Below are 27,250 nucleotides of genomic sequence, written 5' to 3'. Positions count from 1 at the left end.
TGAAAAGTGCTGAGGGTTTGACTAGGTCGGCTTTACGAATATTTATTATTTACTAAATGAAGATGATGCAGATTTTCAACATTTTGCAATAATGTATAAATACAAATCAAAACTGAGTTATACAGATACATACTTTCTCCAAACTTGGTATATTTGTTCCTACTTACATAGAGAACAGTAAAAATGGTGCCTACAAATAAATTAAGGTAATAACATTTTGTAATTCAAAAGTAAAATGATTTAATTTTTTGTATTATTTTTTAATTAAAAAATTCAACAAATTTTATCATTCAAATAAGTTTTATAAGTTATAGCCTACTTTTCTCCCTAAACAATAAAAAAATGATCTCATTATTTTTTTAAAGTGCTTAATTATTTGTTGGAGGATTACACAAATACCAAAAAACTGCTTGACACTGAGGGATATGATTCGTCATAAATGCTTGGCATTGACAGTGCTACCCCCTCAACAGTGCTTGGCACTCAGAGTGTTAACGAGCACATTAGGAAGAAGGTAATCCAAGAGGGTGCCTTACAATGGATCTAGACAATCCATTCCATGCCAATAACTAAACATATCAACCGGAGATCAAAGCTCTTATTACGAGAGTGAGATGAAAAGTCTAAAAGAGCTAACCTGCATTGCTCTACTTGTGTGATTTAAAAAATTTAAGTCTGATTTCTTTAGACTCCATACCTTAAAAAAACTGAAGAAAGAGCAGTGATAAAATATTTTTTATCAAGAGGCTATCTCCTAGAAAACTCAAAGTGAAGTTGGATGCCACATTAGGTAATCTTCCACTTCCATACTACATGTTCCTGCATCAACTGATGTAACCATTGACACAGATTGTACAATCATCAATAATGACCACCAGCTGAAATTGCTGGAACCTCAAAACACAAGGTGTACCACACTTTAACTAATATCTTGGGGTGTGACAGAGCTGTCAGCAAGGTGGGTGCCATGTTTTTTGACTTAAGACCATAAACTGGAATGTTGTAACATCATAGCATTGCTTGATGCTCTATAACTCAAATACAACTGATTTTTTGTGTTGATGAATCTTGGATTCATGTACATATATAAAAATATAAACAAATTCGGAACAGTGGACATGCAAGGGAGAACTACCTCCAAAGAAAGCAAAGTTTCCATCAGCAGGAAAAGTCGAGCACAGATTTTTTGGAATGTCAAGGGCATCTTACTGGTAGATTGGAAAGGGCCTCTTGAAAAGGGCAGGACCATAAATGACAAATACTAATATTTTATACAAGTTGAAGCAGAAAATTACGGAAAAAAGACCAGATCTTCCCTTTCACCAAGACAGTGTTCCCAGCCCTAAGGCTGCCTCAGTGATGGCAAAAATTCATGAATTGAAGTTTGAAATCGTGTTGCATGTGCTCTACTCTTCTGTCATGGTCCCCTGAGAGTTCCATCGGTTTCTAAACCTAAAAAAATCTATGGTGAGAAAAACATGAGCCAGACAGGTGGTGTTGGAAGTGAAAAATGCTTATTTTGCAGACTTGGACAAAAGCTCCTACAAACAACGTATATGACTACTGGAGCTTCAATGGTATAAGTGTGTAATATTAAGAGGAGATTATGTGGAAAATTAATTATAGTTGTGTGGTGACTGTCCACCACATATATCAGACCGCCGAATCAACGGTTAGGACCGGTCTTTCTGATAAGCCGCGTGCGGATGGAGGACCGGTGGTCTGATAAGGGAGTCTAGATTGAGTGACGGAAGAGGGAAGACGTCTGATCGGCGAGTGGCAGTGACGGAGATTTTACTTACCTGTCGCAAGTCTTAGTTTAATTATTTGTTTGTGGTATTGTGTGTTACACTATGGATTGATTTAATAATCAAGGGGGGTTAGGTGCCGGAAAATTATAGGGGGTGACTGTATATTCTAAATTGTTAGTATGTTGGGGCGGGTTTTGTCGTGATGGGAGGTCGGCGTGGGGTTGGTGTTGATATGTGTAATTTATCTTTGGCGGTTAATAAATTGTCTTACGATTTACTTTTACTGATTCGTCCTTAAATTATAACTTTAAATACTTATCAAAGCTGGCAGGAGGATATTGTGTAATTAGGATTATGGTCGCTCCACGGCCTTCATCGTGCAGGCGGCTACAAGCCTAGTCCTGCACGGTGACACGATGCTTCCAAAAACCCTCGTTCCAATAGTTACAATTTATTGGTAGCTGGCGAAAACTATAAATTTTATTGAATCAAATTATTTTACATCTGTTTTCAAAATCCTTGGTTAACTAAATTCTTAATACTTCATTTCCAAATCTTATATAAACTTTTTTAATAGAACCTACAACAAATCATTCGACATTACATAACTTTTCTAAATTGAATATGTTCTACACTTATTACTAAACAAGATAATATCAATCTGTTTATTTTAAAGAATATTTTATTATCAACGGATTATTATTATCGCGAAACATTAATTAGTTTGCCATTTAAATTGCCGTGTTGTTAGTGTTTAACAATTATCTCCTGCCAGCAATTAAATTATTTAACCACACTTATGATTTTTATGTATTTCATTACTTTGATTATAATACAAAAATCGATATAATTAGTTTCCAACACAGCCGACACCACGCAGACAATGGAGAATTGGCTTACATTTCAAAATTATTTTGTTTAAATTAATATTAAAAAACCTTTCATTTTGCATTACAAACATATTAATTATGAATGATTTATTTTGGAAAGTTTTCGGCCATATTTTAATAGACATATATACGAGTATATAACTAATAAAAATGGGGAATTGGCATTATAACAAAAGTAATTACATTACAAAATTATTTTGTTTAAATTTGTACTAAGAAACTTTTATTTTGCAAACATATGAAATATTAAATATCAACACTTAATTTCGGTTATATTTGGTAATACTTCTAATAGTCAGATATGTAATTAATGTAAAACAATTGTTCAAATGGCATATTTTCAAATTAAATCAAAATTTCAATTCCAACAGCTATGCTTGGATAAGTACATATACAGACAGTACTGCTAGTCTATAAGAATACAGAGTTGCGATTGTTGTGAAAGTTTGCATAGAGCTATATAAACGAATACAACTGGATTGAGCTAAATTTATTTCAAGTATCCAAAAAAAAACCTATAAAAATACCAAAAAATGCATAAAATTACATAAAATGTACAAAAAAATAAGTAAATGTCAGGATACTTTCAAACCAGTAAATGCTCACTTTCGCAAATTTATTTCTTTCCCATATCCACTGCACGGTGTGTTTTATTCAGGCAAGCTTTGGAAAACACTAAATTTTATATAATTTAATCTTATTACAACAGTAATCATCATCTTATTATAATAGATATTGGATACTAGATGGCTGGTTTTGTAGTTTTACTGATTAATTAATGATACATTTATTACTATTTATTAATTTATACATTGATGATACGTTTATTACATTGGCAGTCAATAAGGTCTCTTTTATTCAAACCATACTAAATTATTTTAGAGTTTCCGTGTTTACAAAATCGATCTTTAATGATTATAACAGTAAATACCATTTTAAATTTACAGGAGTAATTTCACAAATAAATTGGGAGGTATGTTTTAACGGCAATATCAAGCCACAATATTGTATTTTCATACTATTCTGTTGATTGAAAACATTCAAAATTATAGCTCTCATTGAAATATATTTAATCGTATCTATTAGACCAATAAAACTTTATTTTAGATTAATATTGATCAAAATTATAACTTTTATTCATTCGATATAATTTTAAAACCACTAGCAAAATGAGTTCATATTATATTATGGTTCCAGGATAGGGTGTAGTCAGTTAAAGTTGGGTAAAGTTATATTATACTGTTAAATACCATATATTTTTGTCTGTTATCCCTATGTTTCATAAATGTCTGCAATTCAGTATGTTATTTTCAGAGCTACAACATGCTACAATATTAGTAAGTACAAATTATATATTACGTCTCTCTATAATAGCAATAAAGCTTACATTATTTATATCCTCTTCACCAAGATTTGAAAAGGTAAGTTAACTGATAGTGCGGTAGTATAGTTGCTGGAAATATATCTAATCTTATCGCTTTATTGCTGTTAATATATCTAATCTTATCGCTTTATTGCTGTTAATATATCTAATCTTATCGCTTTATTATCAGTACCGGAAGTAGGCCCTATTGTTTGCCTTCTGCTGGGATTTTACAACATGCTTTGAGTTTACTTAATTTATTTATTACGCTCATTTCAAACTTTGGTCTTTCATATTATCGTGAGAAAATCTCGGACAGGAAACACTTGAGAAAGTGGAAGTTGTGTTTGAGAGTTAAATAAAGTATTGAAATCAATTGAATTATTGAATTTAAATTGTAACATGTTAATTAGTACATACTTAAATAATTATTATTCTTATTTATTGTAATCTGTAGATATTGAAACTTTGGATATTTTTTCACTGGGTTAAAAAAGTAATTAACTTATACGATAAGTCGAGTAAAGTTATGATACAACAATTAATGAAAATTAAAAATTAAACATTATAGATTTTCCTGTTTATTTGCGTGTTTGGAATGTCTCTTATATATATGCATACTGTTGGTAATGAATGGTTTGATTTAAACAATGGCTTATTCGCACCCGTTATAGAGATTTGTCTTTAACTAAAATTAATATATTTTAGACTCGGTATAACTCATGCAATTTAATATATTTCTTGCCTCCTATTTTTAGAAAGCCCTACGCCTCGCTCTTACATAAATTAAATGAATAATTCTCACGTAATTCAATTAATGGGTGACTCACTAGCCTGACGTTATTTTTTCTATTTAAGTAAGTTCAAAAGCTCACAATTAAAGGTTGAGACAAATTTTAGTTTTTCAGGACTTAAAGTATGTGATTTAAAGGATAAAATCAAATCACAACGACCTTTTTTAAATTCTGATTACCCTCTATTCCTGCTGATCGGCACAAATGATATTCTGAACGCCACGCCTGTTGACATTTTAAAGCAACAATTTGTAGCTCTATTGAAATGCATTCGTCGGCTGTGTCCAAATTTACACATTCTAATCTCTCAGCTTCCGGTTTATCCTCGTATTCAACGGTGCAATCACACAGTTAATAAATTAAATGCCTTCAACCAGTTTTTATCTTCATTGAAGTCGGTAAACAACAGTATTGTTCCTTCTCCCACTGTCATTTATAATCGAAAGTTATTCCATAAATTTTACCCACATTCGGACAGACTAGACAGCGTACATTTTAACAATGAAGGGTTTTTACTTTTAACAATGTTATTGAAAGATATATTAAAAAAAAAACTCTTGAAACCAGTTATTAAAACCAGCCAAAATAAAATATAGACTTGTTATTTTAAAACTGAATTAAATGTTTCATAGGTTTAATATACAGACTGTTATTATTTTTTCTGTAAAAAAATACTTTAATGCCAGTAAGTAATAAAAGGGTGTCTATAAGATAAAATATGATGCATATATAAGGCTTAAGTAATAATATTACTAAATATAATAATTTTTATCTATCCAATTGAATATTACGCTTAAAATAATTGGCCACTATAATAAAATTGAACTATCAAATGAAGCACTCAATTATTGCAGTAATTAATTAATAACAAATATATAGTAAAAATGAAACATACAACCATATTAATTGGTAGAACCCCTTATAGTTACAATGGTACTGAATACCCCTCCATCTTTACATAATAAATAGTATTGTGATATTAGTATTGATATAATTTAGTAATTGATATAATTTATTTATATTGAGTCAAGCATAAATAAGATGTTAGAGTGCGAGGATATCCTCAAAGAAGACGTTAGTGTCACTGATCCACCGTATGAATGGGAAAAACGCCCTAAAGGACTGGCTTGGGTAAATCTACTAAATGCATCTCAGGCCAAAGAACAGTGCTTATGTTGGGGAATAACTCCAGCACCTAAGTTAGAGAGCAATCGTGTTCTACTAAAAGAGCGTATCAGTGGAGCCAACTGTCAAGCAACTGTTCTTAATCCAACAGAGTCGTCTACTAGCCATACAACCACAAACATTCAGAGTCCCGTAACCGATTGGATGCAAATAGTCCACACAACGGCAATCGCTGTGGGAAACCAAATTGCGTCAGCCTTGTCACAGATGCAGGGGACTTCACCGTCACCCTCGACATCACGCGCAATGTTGCCCTCTGTGTTAACTGATTTAATTACAGCTTTACCATCGCTTGATGGAATAGTTATTAGAAAACTACTCGATTTTGTTATAAAATTTAGGGAAATTTTGATGCTAAATTTAGCTAATCCAGACAGCGTCATATTAGCAATTTTACCTAAAACTACAGGTCAATTAAGAAATATCTGGCTACAAGCTATTTCATCAAAACAGAATCCGGAAATTCTAATTACCACCGTACTCGATACTTTTCTGCCTACTAGAGCTCGTCAACAGGCCACGGTCGAACTTATATATAGAACCCAGAAACCAAATGAAACACTGGTTAGTTTTATCAATGATATCAGACCGTTAGCAGAATTGCTTATACCGGCTATTTCACCCCAGGAGATGCTTGAAATTGTCATTACAGGAATTAACCCTCAAACCAGAGCTCGATTAGCGGGTTTTCCGGCTCCAGCCACCATTTCTGAATTGTTGAGCTTAGCCCCCCGATTACAAGTAATTCAAAATACGGAAAACCGGTTCACACAAGATTTAAATTCATGGAGTATTATCAACAAACTGGACCACAGGTCCATGGTGGACGTCAACTAAACCAATCTTATAGACAAATAGGGAGAGACAATGTAACTTATAATCGATATCCCATACAAGATCAGCAAAATAGTTTTCATAACCGCCGCAGTCAATCGGGACAATTTTACTCAACATAGACCTCCTTTTCAAAATATGAATACAAACAATAGGAATCAACTACATCATCAATTCTCCAAAAATCAATCTCAACGTGGGTTTTTAAACTACAAAAGAGGGTTCTAATGGGCGGAGACTCCCCTCTTCTAACTTTAACCGCCCGTTTTGATAAAATCAAGCCAGCAGTGAAGACATCTTTCACCAAGTCGGCTCAAGCTCCTTCTTTCCCGGGAGTTCAGTTTTGTACAGTTCCTTTGACTTTTCGCAAGTTAATCATTAATTCTTTGGTAGATTCGGGTTCTTCATTCTCCATTATATCGAATGCCTGTTTTCAGAATTTAAAGAATATACCAAGGGTGATAAAATCTGTTTCAACCATACATGAGTCAGCCATTTCAGCCTCGGGACAAAATATAATATTTAATTTAAAGGTTATATTACACTTCAAAATTTCAAACTTGTCTTGGGATTTTCCTTTTCTTGTCGCCTCAGAATTACCAATGCCAATTATTCTGGGCTGTGACTTTCTAACTAAAACTAGGGTGATCATTAACCCTTTGGGTGCCAAGGGCCGATATTATCGGCTCACTATATTTAACCAAAGCGTGCCGAGAGCCGATATTTTCGGCCCTTTACGTTTAACCGAAGTGTGCCGAGAGCCGATGTTTTCGGCCCATTACGTTTAACCGAAGTGTGCCGCGGGCCGATATTTTCGGCTTTGCGATTATATTATTTTTTTAAATCATATAGTAAGCGAATCTTCATAATAGATACATCAAACGAAAGGGGAAGAGTTACTTAACAAATTGATATATAACTTGTTATAGTATAAGGTCCAGGACAGTATGTGTCAAGTGCACCCGGGGTTGCCACCTTGACTGTTTCCCCCGCCACGAGTGTAAATAGACTGAACGTTTATGTAACAATGTATATATTTTATATAGAGACATTTCTTTGCATAGTTTTTTATAGACTTAGTAACATTTTTTCAATAGGCCTATGCTGTAGACTATAGGCACTAAAAAATAGTGAGTGATTGAAGATTGGACTTTTTCTGCCTTTCAATAACTGAGGGTGAGTAAAAGCAAATAATATAAAAAAATAGGCTATTTGTCATGCTTTTATTTTTTGTGAACATGCATTAGGGTCCTAACCAATGTTTTTCAACCATCTCAATGCTAGTTTAATAAATATAGTTTTGTTTAGAAAAGTCCTTACAATAACATGCCCTTACATTACATTGTCAATATTTTAGCATTTTAGTCCAAATGTAAAGTTTTATTAAAAATCTTATAAAACTTTTATTTCTCAATATTTCTTTCTGAAATTTTCTATATTGGTTCATAATTATACATACGAATGTAAAATGTAACATATGTTTACATAAATAGTAAAATAATATAAGTTTTCTAATTAAAAAAAAATAAAATAAATTTTTTTTATTTTTTATTTATTTTTTTAAGTTTTCTTATTTATATTTTTTGATATTATCATAAAACTTTGTTATTACATAACAGTATATTTCATAACCTACAAAACAAAACAAAAATTGTCCATTTATCAGTATTAGGATAGGAGTTATACAATTTTTTAGTCTAACATAACAAAATAGCTGTTTTGTGCTTGGCACACTTGGCTGTTATAGGCCATTTACCACTGGCACTCAGGAAACACCCACAGCTCACATGCATGGCATTACTCAAAACGAATCTTGAAATTTGCTTGGCATCCAAAGGGTTAATATGGCAAATAAAACATTAACTTTTCCATATGGCACTCCTTCGGTCATGTATCTCGCTCAATCAGCTGAATTACCAAGTACAACAATATGTCCAATTAAGTTAGGGGAAAACCTCTCATCTGATCAAGCGGACCAACTGTTAAGACTAGTAAATGAATTTCCAGAAACAATTACTACTAAATTAGGCCGTACAAATTTGGTCGAATATCAAATCAAATTAAATTCTGATACAATCGTTAGAAATAGGCCCTATCAGTTTGCTCCACCTAAAATGGAGGCAATCAAGGAACATGTTGATCATTTATTGGCCAACGGAGTGATTAGACCATCAATGTCTCCCTATGCGTCGCCAGCATTTTTAGTACCAAAGAAAGGCGGAAAAACGCGCATGGTAATTAACTATAGACAGCTTAACTCATTAATAGATCTTGAGGCAACTCCCATGCCAACTATAGAATCTGCTTTCCAACACTTAGGGCAAGCTACTTTCTTTAGTTTAGTGGATTTAAATCAGGCATATTTACAGGTCCCTTTGCAAGAGAACTCAAAGAAATATACAGCTTTTGTTCTACCTTTCGGGCAATTTGAGTACAATTTTCTGCCTTTCGGTCTTGCAACCGGCTCTCAAGTCCTAACACGTTTAATTGATCAAATTTTTGGAGATATAAAATACAAATATGTGTTCAATTTTTTCGATGATTTGTGCATATACACAAACGGTACTTTTGATCAGCACTTGTGCCATCTCCGAGAAGTCATAAATCGGCTAAAGCAGGCAGGATTAACTATCAATCCAGATAAAATGACCCTGGCAGCAAATCACATCCAATTTTTAGGTCACACATTTGCCAATCATACCGTGACGATTCACACGGAAAGGTGCAAGCCAATAGTTGAGTTCCCCGCTCCTAAAAACTTGAAACAGCTAAATAGATTCTTGGGTATGACAGCCTTTTATTCTAAATTCATTAAATCATTTGCAAAAATAGCGCAACCACTTAATAGTCTAAAGAAGAAAGGCGTAAAATTTACCTGGGGGCTTGAACAACAATCCGCATTCGAAACTTTAAAAACAGCCTTGACATCAAATGCAGTTTTGAAAATGCCAGATTTTAATCGATCTTTTGTTTTACAAACCGATGCATCAACCTCCGCCTTAGGTGCTTCACTCAGCCAAGAATATAACGGCAACTTGATGCCAGTGGCATTTGCTTCGCGACCACTAAACAAGCATGAGCAAAATTATGACACTCTTCAACTTGAATGCCTGGCTGTTGTCTTTGCCTTTTCCAAATTCCAACAGTATCTTGAACATAGGGAATTCCTTTTGCAGACGGATTGCTCGGCATTATCCTGGCTTTTAAACCACCCACGTCAAGTTGGAAAAATTTCTCGCTGGATTACATTTATAAATTCGTTTAAATTTCAAGTACAACATATCAAAGGATCGGATAATGTAGTTGCTGATTGTTTATCGCGCCTGTTCGAAAACAGTGAACCAACTGAAGTGCACGCAAATAATTCATCGGAAAAGCCATCCACCTTACCACAAGTGGCACTCTTGGCAGGATTCCCAGAAATGTTTAAAGATATTGGTACTCATCAACGTGAAGACCCTGATCTCTTAAAGATTATAAAATCGAGTAATAGGCCCACTAACTATCAACTTAGTCAGGGAGTGTTGATGTACAAAATATCGGACAGACATACACCTAGAGTGGTATTACCTTACAAACTCATCGATATGGTTATTAAATATTATCATGAGTCCCCAACTGCAGCTCACTTGGGCATTAAAAAGACACAAAAGCGTATTCTTAAAATATTTTGGGCCCAAAAACTTGATACAATTGTATAGCAGACCGAGTAAGATCATGTCAAATTTGTCAATGTTCCAAGCAGGCTCAAAACTCTAGAGTGGGTAAACTTGCATCGGAAGTAGTTACAAGACCTTTTGAAAAGATATTCATAGGTCACATTGGTAAACTTCCTAGATCAAACAAAGGCAACCAATATCTGTTGACGGTAGTTGATGCGTTCTCCAAGTTTGTTATTCTGTTACCAGCTAGAAATGCTACAGCAAAAACTACAGTGGATATTTTGTCTAAAAACGTTTTTTCTCTTTTTGGGTTCCCAAAATTTTTAGTTTCAGATAACGTATCACAGTTTTAAATCTAGACATATGGCAGACATGTGTATGACTTACGGTATCCAACATATTTACACTTCTGCTTTACTACCTGAATCCTAGTCATGCTGAGCGGGTTAATAAAAATCTTAAGGTGGCACTACGAATTTTTCACGGACATAACCACAAGACTTGGGATGAGAACATTCACTGGCTGCAGGTAGCTTTTAACTCGGCATTACATGAAAGCACTAAAGCAACTCCAGCTAGCGTATTTCTAGGCCGGGAAATACAGCTTCCACTCGAATTGGCATGGAATCTCGATTCATTACTGGCACAAGAACCGCTACAAACAATGCAACAGCGTTGGGACAATTCACTCTCAAACTTAAAAAAAGCTAGGTCAATTAGGGAACGCTTATACAACGCTGGTAGGACAACTACCCACATCTCACAGGGTGACTGGGTTATGTTTCGAAATAATCCAATTAGTAAAGCTGCTGAGAACATCAACAGTAAACTGCTCCCCCTGTGGTCCAAACCTTGTGTGGTGGAATGCTTTACATCACCTGTCACAGCTAGACTCGTCAATCCTACAAATGGGAAGTTAATAAGAAAGGCTCATGTATCTCAATTAAAGAAGTTTTTCATGCCTAAATATTAAGTCCGTGGTAAGCGACCATATTCCTACACAATTCTCCCTAGGTGATATTAGTTCAATGTTTCTTTTCCTCTTCTTTTACACTCTAACATTCTTCTTACACATTATTACACTTTTGGGTCCTCTGTTAGCGGCTGCTTGCACGGCTGCTGAGTCTGAGGGAGTTTTCTATGAGGGCTTCCCTACAGTGGTCTGTGGTTGATCGTTGGTGGAGTATCTAAATATACACTTTGAACACACTATGGAGATGAAGTCTGAGTTTCCTCGGTTGGTGAGTTCTTTGTATATTGTAATTTTTTTCATAAATTCTTTCTATATTGCAATTTTACGTAGCTTTTGGGTAAAATAATCTGTGGTAAAGATGCTTTTTTTATTATATTTTTAGTGCGCATCCTTTTACCGGATTGCTTATCAACCAGGAAATGCATAGATTCTTTTGAACATGTTGATCACATGGTCAAATTAATTTTTTCTTCTCCATAGATATACACAATCAGACAAGAAGAAAATCTACACATCTCTATTCTATTCTTTACTTTTACTAACAACTAACGTCTTACCAAATGTAGGGAAATCTATAGGAGTCATATTGTACAAAAACTAAAAATTATTTTGTGCTATTTTGTGTAATTTATGTTGTATGTAATATATGTTGTGTTTAGGATTTGATTTAGTTATGTTGAACAGATAGGTTTATCCTGTCTTAAACTATTCAGACGAGTTACGAATATAAACATGATAAATGCATTAATCGTATGAAATACAATGATCGTTATTACTCGTAGCATCGTATGCTGCTCGTATGTGTGTTGTGTGTGAATTTTGCAAATTTAATGTGATCAAACGAACATTAAGTTGCAATATCTATGTTTTTCTAAATAATTAAATGTTATTTATTGCTAGATATATATACACCGTCTACATTCTACATGAATTTTGTGCAAGCGAATATATGAGTTAGGTGTTGATTGTAAATGGGAATATTTAAAAATACTTTTCCTTGTCATTTCACTATTATACCTTAATGTATGTTTTCCTTGTTAGGGATACCTTTGTTATTTGTGTGCTTATTTATTTATTCGTGTATCCGACCGTTAATCGTAAAGTGGATCTATTTTTTTTTATATAACGGAACTATTTTTGGATATCGCATAAGCAAGTTATGATCCAGCCGGACGACCATCCCCAAAATTTTTCGCCGTATATTACGCACCTTAGCTTTGCGGGAACATGGGCAATGTCACACACTAATTTAAAATATACTACCTCATTACTAAAAATACTACAATACTTCGCCACACGACACGTCAAAATCCTATCATATTCCAATTAATTCCTAATTTAAGAATATGTGAATATTTGTAAATACGCGCATGTGTATTCCGAGCACTTTCCATATAAATTAATCCTTACCAAACTCTCCACCCTGACAATGGCCATTGGATAACTGAAAGCTATACATACCATGTGAAGAAACAGTGTTGTCACTGCAATTGCAAATGAAGTCATCGCATCAAGAACGGCAACATCTAAAGAAGAGACGTACCCACAGTGTAAGCGCAAAAACACATTATCTCAAAAAACTCTCGTCTCTGGAAGAAGACACTATCTTCACTAGAAGTATCGTTAAACCAACCCACAGGACTGTATACGCACATCAACTGCAAGCAGAACAAAGACAACCTATAAGGTCGCCAAAAACCAGGCGCGTAAACCACTCTCTCCGCACGGAATCCACATGCAATTTGATTTTCAGGATGACCAGAATTCAATCCTAATCCCTCACATACACTACACATACACTACACATCACATAACAACTTTCTGATTGTATCGAACTCTTTCCTGTTCGGGGGGTGGGTGTGTGACATTTTCCCGTTGTTTTAGAATATATACAAAATATTAACGGTAGGTGCGATCGCCTATTCGGTCATTACTTGAAGGGTGACTAGTACAAGAGTAGACCAACAGTTGGATTTTGTTTTTATTTTGTTCCATCACTATTACCAATACGTAATTGGTCCTCCTGTCGTCACCCGCTCTTCGATTGGTGGAGAGCACCCAAAATTTTTGGATATTCCAAATTGAAATTTTTATTAACTATATGTTTCTTCCTTCCGACTTCCTCTCCATTTTTTTTTTTTTTTTTTTTCCTTTAGGGGAGGAGATTGTGGTGACTGTCCACCACATATATCAGACCGCCGAATCAACGGTTAGGACCGGTCTTTCTGATAAGCCGCGTGCGGATGGAGGACAGGTGGTTTGATAAGGGAGTCTAGATTGAGTGACGGAAGAGGGAAGACGTCTGATCGGCGAGTGGCGGTGACGGAGATTTTACTTACCTGTCGCAAGTCTTAGTTTAATTATTTGTTTGTGGTATTGTGTGTTACACTATGGATTGATTTAATAATCAAGGGGGGGGTTAGGTGCCGGAAAATTATAGGGGGTGACTGTATATTCTAAATTGTTAGTATGTTGGGGCGGGTTTTGTCGTGATGGGAGGTCGGCGTGGGGTTGGTGTTGATATGTGTAATTTATCTTTGGCGGTTAATAAATTGTCTTACGATTTACTTTTACTGATTCGTCCTTAAATTATAACTTTAAATACTTATCAAAGCTGGCAGGAGGATATTGTGTAATTAGGATTATGGTCACTCCATGGCCTTCATCGTGCAGGCGGCTACAAGCCTAGTCCTGCACGGTGACACGATGCTTCCAAAAACCCTCGTTCCAATAGTTACAGTTGAGACAGAATTATATTATTTTCTATTTTAGGTCTGAAACTTTTCATCCGACCCTGTAGGTCCAATTGGAATAGTTTTTCTATTCTCCTTCAATAGGGAATATACTTTCTGTTGCCTGGATTAGTGTCTTTAAAAATACTATACTTGTGATTTGGAGTTATGTTAGTTTTTAAAACTAGACTGATAGTTACTCTGACTAACTACTAGCGGGTACGGCGGTTATCGCAAGGTAACCAGATCAAGCAACGTCGAGCGTGGCCGCTGCTTGGATAGTTGACCGCTGAGCGATCCTGTCCTTGCAAGCAGCCCGCCTGCCCAGCCATTGGTGGTGGTTCGGAAGTCACCTTTAAGCCGTTGGTCCCCAGGTTAAGTGTTAGAGAGGGCTTCTTAGCCCTAACTTCGCCTGGTAAAATAAGACATTCTTTACTTTATTTTTTACTTTTACTAACCGTGTATATCCAGATGGCCATGTCGCTGAGGACCTGCCTGTACTCGGAAAGGTCAAAGTTGTGTAAACTCTGCTCGTTCTGAGTTGCAGTGTTCTCCTCCTAAAACACAATATCACATTACAAGTTGACTGTATGAACTACCAACTGTTAACGCTAAGCTAAAATTGTTATAGAAGTAAACAAAACCAAAGGTTAGGAACTAAGAGCACACCCATCACAACTACATCACCAGAATCCTATTACCCCATTCCCTGTGCTGGGTTGGCAGTTCTCTAAGATATTTCTCACAATTACATATGATTTATTACTTTCTGTATAATTATATTTTGAAAATGTAATATTTCATATTTTTAAAAACTATGACTGTTACAGCAACTATGCACTGTGGATAATGTGACCAAAACAAAATATTCTTTACTTCAAGTTGCACTTGGGATCTTCCATACAGCACATCCAAGGGTACTGATATATTCAAAAATAGAGTCCTATTGTAATTGTCCAAAGCTGCTCATTGTAAAGCAAACATTTAGAAGTTGAAGCTTACCTTGAACGTTTTCTCTCCACTGTATTGCTTAAGGTTGTGCAGCAACCTCAGTGTGTTTGACAGCCACAGCACAGTAACTTCTATGTCATCTGAACGCTTCCTCACCAACTTCTTTATAGAATTTATAAATTCTGTCAGTAGATTACGCACCTATAGAATCATTTATATAATCAGAATATGCGTTGAACAATTGTTTTCTGCAGTGGTTTAGAAAAACAATAAAACAAACTATAATTGAAGATTCTGGAAAAGAAATATATATATATATATATATATATATATATATATATATATATATATACATATTGTAGACAAAATAATTATGAAGAAAACAAGAAAAATCAATAAAACCAACATAATACTACCTAATACTAAATAAATTCAGAAATATATATATATATATATATATATATATATATATATATATACGCATACCTTTCAATACTAAATTAAACAAAGCTGTTCAAAAACCTTTCAAAATTCAAAATTTTCCATCAGTTACCAAACAAGAAATAATTCATTTAAACTTATTGAAAACAAAGTGAACCAAAATGATGACAATCAAGAATTATACAAACAATCTGGAGTATACAAAATTAACTGTAGTGACTGTGAAAGGTATTATATTGGGCAAACGGGCAGAAATTTTAATAAAATGTTTAAGGAACATACACAAGCTTTGAAAACAAGTAACATGTCTACAATAAAATCAAATTGCTGAACACTTGTTAGAAACTGACCATAACTACACAAATGTTGAAAAGAACATAGAAATTTTAGATATGGAAAGGAAAGGAAAGGAAAAAATTAAAAAAAAAAAAACAAAAGAAGAATTACATCCATCTAAATTATAATAAAGATCCTCATAACATTTTAAATAGCAATCTCAAAAATAAGACAAACCCAATTTAAAAAAAATTAAAATATTAAATACAGATTACTAATCAAAATAACAACTCTGTCATTTAAATTTAACATATGTTTAAATGGTCCACATGTGTATATTTAATGGTTTATTATTTATTTAGAGGTTAATGTACACTGATATTGGTTGAATACCGAAACAAGTATATGGCAATAAAAACATTTAAAAAAGGGTTTTAGGTGACTTTTCATTATACTAATATAAAGATAACCCTGTAATGTGGAGTTAATAACATATTATTTATATATAATATGTTATTATATATATATACCCGGCAAGTGAGAGATCCGGGTTCGACTCCTGGCGGAGCAAGTACTTTTTGTGATTCAATGTTTATTGAAATTAAATAACGCTATTGCCATTTATACAATTTAATGTAAATAAAAGTCGTTTGACAGGTATTTGGTCTTCCGATCATACGTTAGTTTGCTTATTTAAACGCATATGTGACAGATACGGCCAAATACAAAATAAGTGAATCAGAAAAAGTAAGCGCCCTGTGGTGTAATGGTAGCACATTCACCCGGCAAGTGAGAGATCCGGGTTCGACTCCCGGCGGAGCAAGTACTTTTTGTGATTCAATGTTTATTGAAAATATATATATATATATAAAATAGGTTTACATTAGCTTTATATGTATTAAGATGTACATACATAAAATTTGCTATGTACAAATAAAGATATAGAGCATAGAAGTACAAATAGATTATATGGTTATGAAAAAAATTATTTTCTACAAAAAATATATAACGTTTCTCTATGCAGTTTTCACATTTTATTATTTGCAAATTTTAACTAATCAAAATAATGTATATAGCATCAATATGCACATTGTGTAAATTATGTAATAGTTTAATTGTAATTAAATACCTTCTCTTCGTCGTTAATGAAATCAGTGTGACGAACACACATGAAGATAATGTAGGCAGGGAGACCTGGCAACAGTTTTATAGCCACTTGGGGCTTCAAATCTGTAACATTATACCACAAGGCATTACACCAATTTTTTAATCTGTTCACATTAGTTATTTCCCACTATATAGTAAGGCATTAATTGGTGTACATTAGCATAAGCCTTTTAATTTGTGTTGAATGATTTTCACTGAAAGTGCAGGTTCTAAATGATTGAAGACTAACTTGTGTAAAAAGATTAACAGATCAAATGTTCAATTTAAAACTTTAAAATTAACTCAAAAACTTTTCTGCTTTTCTGATTTAAAATTAAAACTAATACATAGTAATATAAATACTGTTGTAGGTTTTTAAAATCCCTTACAACTTCAATAACTTTAAAACAAATTGGCCAACTAAACAGGTCTGGAATATTTTTTTATATTTTTATATAACGTGACTATATAGACGTCATAGCAATATTAATGTGGTTTGGAAATAGCTAGAATTACTATGTTATAAGTTTAAAAATAAATTATTACAAAACAAACATGTTATGTTGTTTGTGATTAGCATTTGATGATAATACGGCCAAACATTATACTTGGCATCATCTTACGGCTGGCCAAGTAATATCAACAATCACAAATTAAATACAGGCTAAATAGAATAAATTGTATTTTAAACATGTATATTCAGTATACAGGGTCTGTTCAATAAGAATCGGGATTGGTTTGCTATATCCTCAACGGAGCGGTGGAGAGGGCTCTAACTGGTTCGCCTCAGTAGAGGAGTCCCCACCACTCAGGTGTACTTTAATTCAGCCCCTGGTGGACATACGTTGAGACAGGAGGTGAATTTTTGTGACATGTGATTTTTAATGGTGTCATCACACCTGCATGGGGTGAACCATCGAGCAATGCTATGTTGTGAAGTTATGCTTTAAACTCAGGAAATCCACATCCAAAACCCATGAACTCATTAAACAGGCTTATGGGGATGATGCGTTAAGCCGCACAAGAGTATTTGAGTGGCACAAAAGACGACGACCGATGCCCGACAACCGCTCGTACCGATGCTTAGGTAGCCAAAATGAAAACAGTTTTGGACTCTGACAGGCGTTTAACCATCGCCCTTATCAGTGAGGAGACACATCATTGTAACAGAGGATCTTCCGATGAGGAAAGTGTGCGTGAAGCTGGTGCTGAAAGTCTTGAGCGGGAAACAAAAACTGTCACGGGTGGAATTTTACAAGAAATTTTGGACTGCGTCCAGAAAGATGACAATTTTTTCGACAACGTTATTACCGGCTGTGAATTGTGGGTGTTCCAGTACGACCACAAAACAAAACATCAAAGCTCAGAGTGGCATACGCAAGGGTCCCAGAAAAGCTTGGATGTTAAAATAAAAAATTAAACCATGCTGATTATTTTATCTGATCAACGTGGCATTGTTCACAAGGAGTTTGTGCCTACTGGAACGACTATAAATGCTGCAATTTACATGCAAGTACTGACACGCCTGCGAAATCATGTAATGTGCATGTGACCAGCCATTGTGAAGAATTGGAAACTTCACTATGACAATGTGCCGTGCTAGGGGGCGATTGTTGTGCGGCAGCTACTGGCGAAATTCAGCTTGGCAACGTTGCCTCACCCCCCTACAGCCCAAACCTGGCTCAATCAGACTTTTTCTTCTTTCCACGAAATTAAAAGAGAGCTCAAAGGGCATCAGTTCGACTCCATTGAGTCGGTTTAAGAGGCTATGACAAAGATTCTCAACAGTATTCTGGAAACCGACTTCCAGCAGGCTTTTGACAGGTGGCAGACACGCCGCACTTAGTGTATCAATGCAGGGAGAATTTATTTTGAAGATTATTAAGTAACTGTAATGATACATGCAATAAATTTTGATTTTTGGAACCAGTCCCGATAGTTATTGAACAGACCCTGTATATTTTCCTATAAGAAACTGTGTAACAGGTAATCGTATTTTTAACAATTCATAAGCATTGTGATAGTAGAATCTAAGTTTCTGATTGAAACATTTATAGATTTGAAACAAATTCCTATTTATAATGCAGTTTTAAACTTTAGCTCCGTGTTAAAAGTAGAGTCTCAGATGTGAAACTGCCAACAAACTAGCATACTCTTTAAAAGGTGTTCAAAGTTAAACGCACATAATATGTTAAGATAGTTTTAATTAAAATAAAATTAGTTTCATTAAAACTTTTTTTCTTAAAAATTGTTATAAAAAAAATCAGATTTTCTATGCTTGAACTTTTTATACGATTTTATAATTATTTCATCACTAAAATGAATAAAACTTTCAGTAATGTATTTTATTATTACTAAGCAAATCTAACACTTGACTTAGTTTAGTAATGAGCTGTTGAAGTTGGAAAGAGAAGTAAGTTTTAAACTCTAAAAAAACATTCTGTACCATAAATTAGATGCCTGACGATGATGTTCTCATCACCCTTTTTGAACTCGAACATTCCATTGAACTTGCGTTCCTTCTTGCGCACAATTGGCTGATTGGATGGTACTTGCTCTACTACAGTTGAAACTTGTGTTCCGACTAAATCACTTACTGAAACACATACAAATAAATGAAAATATAATAGAAATCCAAGTTCCAATTATCATATCCTCAAGGTTAACCAAGGGCATAAGGTTTGTTTTAAATGTGTTTAGAGCACAAAATTGTGGCATCAAGCCATGCTGTGTGCAAGGCACTACTGGCCGTTGTTAGTTTGAGCAATAAAGGTGCCGGGGTTATTGGTTACAGATGGGTTGTATGTCACGTTTACTTACTACCCAATATTGATTTTGAAGAATGGCTTCATAACAACTGAGATTACCAGATGACATACAAAGATATTGCTGATATGGGTAACCATCAAAATACAACACATAACAGATCAAGACAACGATACAGACAAATTCGTTCTTAAAATTTCTCAATCTGGTGGGTTGAAGATTTGGAAGCAGCTAAAGGTTACATCAAACAGCAAGAGGAGAGGATAGCCCATGACAAAATGTTTCTTCAGCATTGGCATAACATTGCGGTACAAAAAGACGGAAGAACTTATAGCAAAAACCAATAACAATGTTTTGGAAAGTAGTAATATTTTTATATGATTTATATTCTATACAAGGGGCTGTAATGCAGTAACTTATTACATGAATAAACCATTTTATTAACCACTATTGAGTTTTCTGTAAATTAAGATGATTTATTGCAATCTCTGTATTATCCAAGTTTTTCGGTATCGGAGGTAATTGGTCCCGCTAAGCTACGTTAATCAGTCTTCTACTTTATATGTAGTGTATTATATCATTTATTTAGTGATACCTAATCTACTTTCAACTTTATTTTCAATATGAGTCCATAGCTGCATGTTACAAAGCAAAAACTTTTGTACCAACAATATATTACGTGGATACTGTACCACAAGCGTGAAACAGTGTTCTGTGATACTTTAATATCCACAATAGCCACTGCTAAAAGTGCTTTTACAGCCTTCAGGAGATTCGTGATAACATGGAAAGAAAATTAATCTACAAATTAGGTAGTTTTGTTCATTTATAGTAACAACAGTTTGGGCCAGTACATAATACGAAAGCTGTTCTGAAAGTAACATTTAGGAATAAAATACACAACATGAGGAAATATGTATTCCAATATGAGGAAGTAAATATTATTTCATTTTAAAGACTCACTCTTATGCTACTTTTCTTTGTGGTCTCCAAACAAATCGAGATAACAGAATCGGCTTTTCAACCCCTTCCCCCTAATCTGGCAACAAAACATGTGATACCCGAGTTTTTGTGTAAAAACGTTATGCAGTAAACACCTTGAAATTTGGAAAATGTCAAAATAATGATTCTAAATGTCTGCGACCATGAAATGGCGGTTTTGATGAACTTTTTTTTATTCACTCTAGCCACCAGTTCATCTGTCAAGATGGTGAGTCAGTCATTTTGGTCCTTTTTGTGAACATTAGTGATTCTATTTTTAAAAACAATGCACCACTGTCTCACACCTCCTCCACACATTATGTCCTCACCATACCCTTCCATAAGTTGTTAATGGATTTGTGTGAGTGTAGAGCTTTTTGCCAACAACAATTGATTTACAGCTCACATATTGCAAATGATGGGATGTACATTTTAAACAATGTCACTGCACCCGGAAGAAGCAGGAATAACCATGTGCTACTGAGTTCCAAGGTGGCACCTTCTCCCACAACCAAAACATACATTACTTTATGGATGGCTATTGTATATTGCACATAATAACTTAAAGTAAGCAACACCCAACATGCCATTCTGTAATAAAAATAAGAGTATAGCGTGATTATATAATAATTGTAACATTATTTCTATTAGATGGATTGATATAATAATATTAATTCCAACACCAAACTTTGGTCTCAATTTTCAATTCTGAATTTTGATATTAGTTTCCCCAGAAATTGGGATATTTTGTTTTGATAGGTTGGTAACAATGTTAAGTTTGTAGCAACACGGAGTAAGTTCATTGATGTCTGTTGCAGTGGCTAGTGTTAAGTGAAACTCTTTGCATTTGTTATTTGTTTGTGTATGTTTTTAAAATGTTATGAACTAACAATGAGCTTATATCCTTCAGTTTTGGTGGAAACATAATAAAAATACTGCTATAATTATTGAAGAATTTGGTGGTGAATATCCAGGTTTTGCGATACCCACTCGACAGTATATACGGAAGTTAAATAAGAAATTTGAAAACACAGGAAGCGTTTTAAATGCCCCGAAGTGTGGTTGTCCACGATTAATTTGCAACGAAGAAAACCTGCAGACAGTTGCTCAAGCTTTTTTAGCCAGTCCCGATAAATCGACTTGTAAGGCATCTGCTGGACTAGAAATATCAAGAATTGTGCAAAGAATGTTAAAGTAATTAAAATTTAAGCCATACCGTCCATCTTTACTCCAAGCGCTTCACGAGGATGATTCCGATAGATGATTGGAATTCTATGAAACAATAATTATCCGCTCAGAGGCTGATCCAAATTTCTTGTGATCAATTTTGTCGTGTGATGAGGCATGTTTCAAACTAAATGGATGTGTTAATCGGCACAACAGCCTTTACTGGTCGGATGTAAATCCTCATAAGTAATCCAAGCAGAACTCAATGAGCCTTGTGTTATGGTATGGGGAGGTATTTCAAGTACTGCACTGATTGGTCCTTATTTTCTTCAAGGAAATGTTAACTCAGAGAGTTACTTACGGTTGATGCAAGAAGTAGTAGTTCCCAAGCTCAGAAACAATCCTGTTTTCAATATTCATTTGCTCATCTGGCAACAAGACGGTGCCCCAGGACATTTCGGTATCCAAGTTCGAGATTTTTTAAATAACACATTTAATGAATGGATTGGTCACCGTGGTACAATCGATTGGCCTGCGCGCTCGCCAGACCTGACCCCATGTGATTTTTCACTTTAAGGGTATAAAGGAGACTGTATATGCTTCAAAACCGCAAAATCTTGACGAACTCAGAAACCTAATTAGAAATGCATTAGAACTTGTTAACAACGATAAACCTTTATTGCAAAAAATTTGTGATTCTGTTCTCAGTCGTTGTATGAAGTGTATACAGAATCAAGGTGGACATTTCAAACAGCTGTTATAACTTTGTATGGGAATATCTAAGTAATTTCATATAATGAATTTGTTTTCTTGCCTGTGTTAAATAAAAGTGTTTTATTCAACTAACATACAACGCCTTTAAATTTCTCTTCTGTGGAAACTGACATATGTGCCTGACATATGTGTGTGTGTGTGATAAAAAAATTTTAAGATATAATCATACATATATTCTTATAGAGGCCATATTTATACAAATACAAAAATTTTGTGATAAACAAATTTTAACGGATGTCTGTTTGTTTACCGCTGAAAAGCAGACATCCATTCATACATGTAACAAATGCACAGGGATGCATGAACGTAGACACAGAAAACACCAACTATAAACAAAATATTATTTAAAAAACTATGGTAATTTGTCAATTAGGTTATCTATGTGTGTTTTCTCATACATAAAGTATAACAATACATGTTTTAGTGGTAGTAATTTGTGTATTGCCAATCAGCTGTTGTCTGCCAATAGACTTGTTTGAAAATTCAGCTTCGACACATCACTAATAATAATAGTTTAAGAAATAGGACTTCCCAAGTTATTTAACACACCCCTGTTGATTTTACTCTTTCTTAAATTGAGGGAAGGTGTTGCATTATTTAGAATTGCCGATACCTTAATATCGCTAAGAAATGAGATAATGAATATATATATATATAGGATGAGAGAGAGAGAGAGAGTAAATGATATGTATCATTGATCAGTCATTGACAGCATAATCATCAATTATGTATCATTCATGGAGTCGTTTTTTAATATTAAAAATCTAAACATTTTGATTTTATAACGAGCTATTAGATTGTAAAGTACCAGTTAGATCTCAATGTAAAAATGTATTAATTAGGTTAAAAAGTTTGAAACACAACTGTTGTGAAACAATACCCACAACTGTTTACAGTAACAGTGAGTGTCAAACAAGCAATAGGTTAAACTTAAGGATCTGGTATTGTATAGTGCAACACAAAACAGTATAACTAAGTATACTGCTATACTTAACTTGCAATAAATATACAACAATTTGCTTATACACATTAAGTCTTCCTGTGAATAATTTTAAATTTTATAAAAGAGATTTTTAATGGTTAATTATTTTACTATATTGACGAATACTTAGCTTAGTCTAACGTTTATTTTTTTTTTATATTTGACTCTGGCTGTACAACTTTGTTGTTAATTTTAACAGTAGATTTGTGACATGTTCCGTACAATTTACCATTGCCAATTGAATAAACTAATTCTAATTCTTATAATTTTTTAGACTCTTAGACTCTGTTCTTAATTTCTGGTCACAAATTTGGTTATTTTTAGGAAGTGGAATATCAATTTTATCGCGATTTTAAAATGCTTTCTAGAAAAAAAGGAGTTTAAAAAAAGGACTCTTAACCCTTACCGAGCCAACGACGTTACTAGACGTCATGCCTAAACTAGTGCTAAAAGCCAACGACGTCCACTGACGCAAAATCAATTTTTTATTTGAATATTATTTAAAAGCATTTCTGGGTAACAAACTTAGTAAAAACTGTCAAACAAGGTTTATCTAAACAAGAGACAATCGTTCGTGTCTACTTTGAAGGTCACGGCTCTTGTTCGATCGACAAAATAGTGGGCGGCCGGATGTTCATAGTCTCCCGCAGAGCCAACGACGTCTACTGATGCGCGCTCAGTCCGCCTGTAGCCTTCCTTGAGGTTAGATGTTTATTCGCCCTTCCATTTTCGATCCGCATATTTATCTTTTCAATTTTGATTTTAATCAATATTTTTAATCAATTTGCAGTGTAGTTTATGTATTATTATCGTGATGTAGGGCTTTATTGTCAAGTTTTTTTTTTAGTTAATTGATTTTATTTAATTTGTATATATATAAATTTTTACTATATTCTTTATATTTTCTCTAAATACAAATTACTATATGCTTGTTTTTTGTAAAATATAACAATAATTGTGTTCAACTATTGTTAATTTTATATATGAACACATAGAATGTCAAAATTAAATTTTTTCAGTGAAATTATGATTTTACCATTTTTTGGCTGTAAATTAACAATAAAGAGTGAAAAAAATATTTTGTCGTTTTTTTTTTACCTGTTATGTTATAAGAATTATAAAAAAAAAATTGGTTTTGGTATGTAGGAATTTTTTTATTTTTAAGGTGTATGGCTCTTAGGAGTAGTTTTGGTTATTTATTTGTGGCTCGCTAAGGGTTAATACTTACCACCGGCATCCTTCATCCTCCTGTTCAGATCCCGGTACAGCTTCTTCAGCTTCCTGTGCTGCTCTGCGATCCGGTCATGTTTCTCTTGTAACTCCTGGTATTACAAAGAGTACTTTGTTAATTTTTACCAAATAAACAAATTCTGGGAAACCCCTCCCCCTCTTTATTTACACTTAGCTATATTTTATAAACTCTTTATTCTTTAAAAAGAAAGAATATTATTCATTTGATATTGTAAATGTAAAAATGTTTTTAATTTGTATCAATAATTTTGAGTTCACTATAATAATAATAATAAATAATAAATTCTTTATTTTCTCAATTTGCAAAATACTTTAGCAGTTTCATAAATACAATCATCAATATATAAATAAATAGGACTCTTTTATATTATATTATCGATTATATTCTTAAATAGAAAAGAAAAATAAGAAAAATTCGCGCCTCCAAGGCACTTTGCCTAATAGGAGGTTCCTTTAACTTACATTTTACTTAGTTAAACAGCAATCAGATAATAAAATTTGATTCTTTATATTTTTTTCATCACCCAATGCTTAAATTTGTTTTCATGATTGCTTTCAAATTAAGAGTTGTAATTAGCAAGAAATAATTCACTTATGAACAAGCAGTGAATTTATGATAATAATTGTAGTTAATATTATATTAAAGAGTATAAATAATTGACAAATACTACTAATTGATGATCAAATAACTAATGTTGAATTTTAATCAATGAATCAAGATTATCCAGAGTCAACAACTATTCTCTAAGTCTTTTCAAGAAAATCCTGCCACAGTGAGATTGCTTGATATCATTAGGTAGTTTATTAAATATTCTTGGTGCTATAAAATTCAAAGTTTTGGTAAAATAAGTGTTATTTGGTTTTGGTATTGGAAATTGATTTTTGATCTTAATTTCTGTTTATAATCTAACGAATTCTGTGGCATGTTACCAAATTTTACAAAAAGATATTTTTAAAACTTTATAAACAAAAATATACCTAACTGGCAAAATTTGTAGTTTAACAAAAAGTGGACGAGAACGTTCAATCTTTTTTTTTATTTAAAATTAATCTGACTACATGTTTCTGTTGATAATATATTATGTTTAAGTAAGTGTCCCTAGTGCTGCCCAAAAGGTGATTCCATATTCAATTCAACTTTGTATTAAAGAAAAATATAAGATACGCAAAACCCTTTCATTCCATAAAGTTTTCAGGAAATAAAAGCATCTTAAGGCATTATTGATTTTATTTTTCAGATTATTGACATGAACTTTCCAATTTACCTCCCTGTCAACATGAATTCCTAAATACTTAATACTTGAGGTTCTTTCCACTACAGCACACTTATTTGTCTTACATACTGTTTGAATACCAAGACAATCTGAACATTTATAATATATTTGAGCATCAAAATAGACATCTTTCCTTAGACTAAAATTGATATACTTTGTTTTTTTTCACTTAGCAGCATGTGGTTCATACTAAACCACCACTGAAGTGCCTCCAGGTAATTTTCCATATCTGACTTAATATTATTCCAATTCGAATTAGTATAACTAGTGCCGTGTCATCAGCAAAAGAAGTTATATTTCCTTGAAACCTGCCATTACATAAATCATTTATATATAAGATAAATAAAATTGCACCCATGACAGATCCCTGAGGTAAACCTTGCTTTATTGTTCCTGTTTCACTTAAAACAGAATTTATCCTAACACACTGCCTCCTATCTTGCAGATAACTCTCAAACCATTTATAGGCAACATCTCGCACTCCACACTGATATAATTTTTCTAAAAAAATTTTGTGATCAACAGTATAAAAATCTTTTTTTTATACTATCAAGGAAAAGGCCACTAATACATTTCCCTTCATTCAAAGCATCATTTACATTTGCCATAAAATTTGAAAGAGCATTCTCTGTATTCAATCCAGATCTGAAACCAAACTGGTTATTACTAAAAAAATCTGTCATTTCCAAAAATTTTAACAATTTCTGTTTTATTAGTTTCTCAAAGATCTTTGAGAAGCATGAAAGTAAGGAAATTGGACGATAATTGCTGCTTTTAAATCTAGACCCACTTTTGAAAACTGGTATAACAACTGCATTTTTTAATCGTGTTGGAAAGAGTCCACTACTAAAACTTAAATTTATTATGTACAACAGGACATCAATGATTTTAGGAAAATTATTTTTAGCAAGAATGAACTGATACCATCCAATCCAGGTGATGTGTTATTTTTTAAAGATTTAATTACACTTGCCAATTCTTCAGGTAAAACTGGAATAATAAAAATTTAATTTACCACATATTTATTCAGAAACTGATTTTTGTAGTGCATTAAAGA

The 27,250-nt window shown here is 33.5% G+C and overlaps 1 protein-coding gene across 2 annotated transcripts in view; it reads right to left on the bottom strand.

The window, feature by feature from the left end:
- LOC124368829 (unconventional myosin-Va) overlaps window positions 1-27,250 on the bottom strand; it is a 147,304-nt gene that overhangs the window by 10,989 nt on the left and 109,065 nt on the right. For both annotated transcript variants that reach the window (XM_046826238.1, XM_046826237.1), the window contains exons 26-30: window positions 24,897-24,990; window positions 19,445-19,594; window positions 16,982-17,082; window positions 15,187-15,336; window positions 14,643-14,741 (exon numbers count right to left, since the gene is read on the bottom strand). In XM_046826238.1, the coding sequence (XP_046682194.1) occupies window positions 14,643-14,741; window positions 15,187-15,336; window positions 16,982-17,082; window positions 19,445-19,594; window positions 24,897-24,990 (594 nt within the window). The remainder of the gene's footprint in view (window positions 1-14,642; window positions 14,742-15,186; window positions 15,337-16,981; window positions 17,083-19,444; window positions 19,595-24,896; window positions 24,991-27,250) is intronic.

The sequence above is a fragment of the Homalodisca vitripennis genome, chromosome X, assembly GCF_021130785.1.
Source record: "Homalodisca vitripennis isolate AUS2020 chromosome X, UT_GWSS_2.1, whole genome shotgun sequence".
Classification (NCBI taxonomy): Eukaryota; Metazoa; Arthropoda; class Insecta; order Hemiptera; family Cicadellidae; genus Homalodisca; species Homalodisca vitripennis.
The sequence above is the reverse complement of the archived record's forward strand: the minus strand, read 5'-3'. Positions and strand labels throughout refer to the sequence as shown.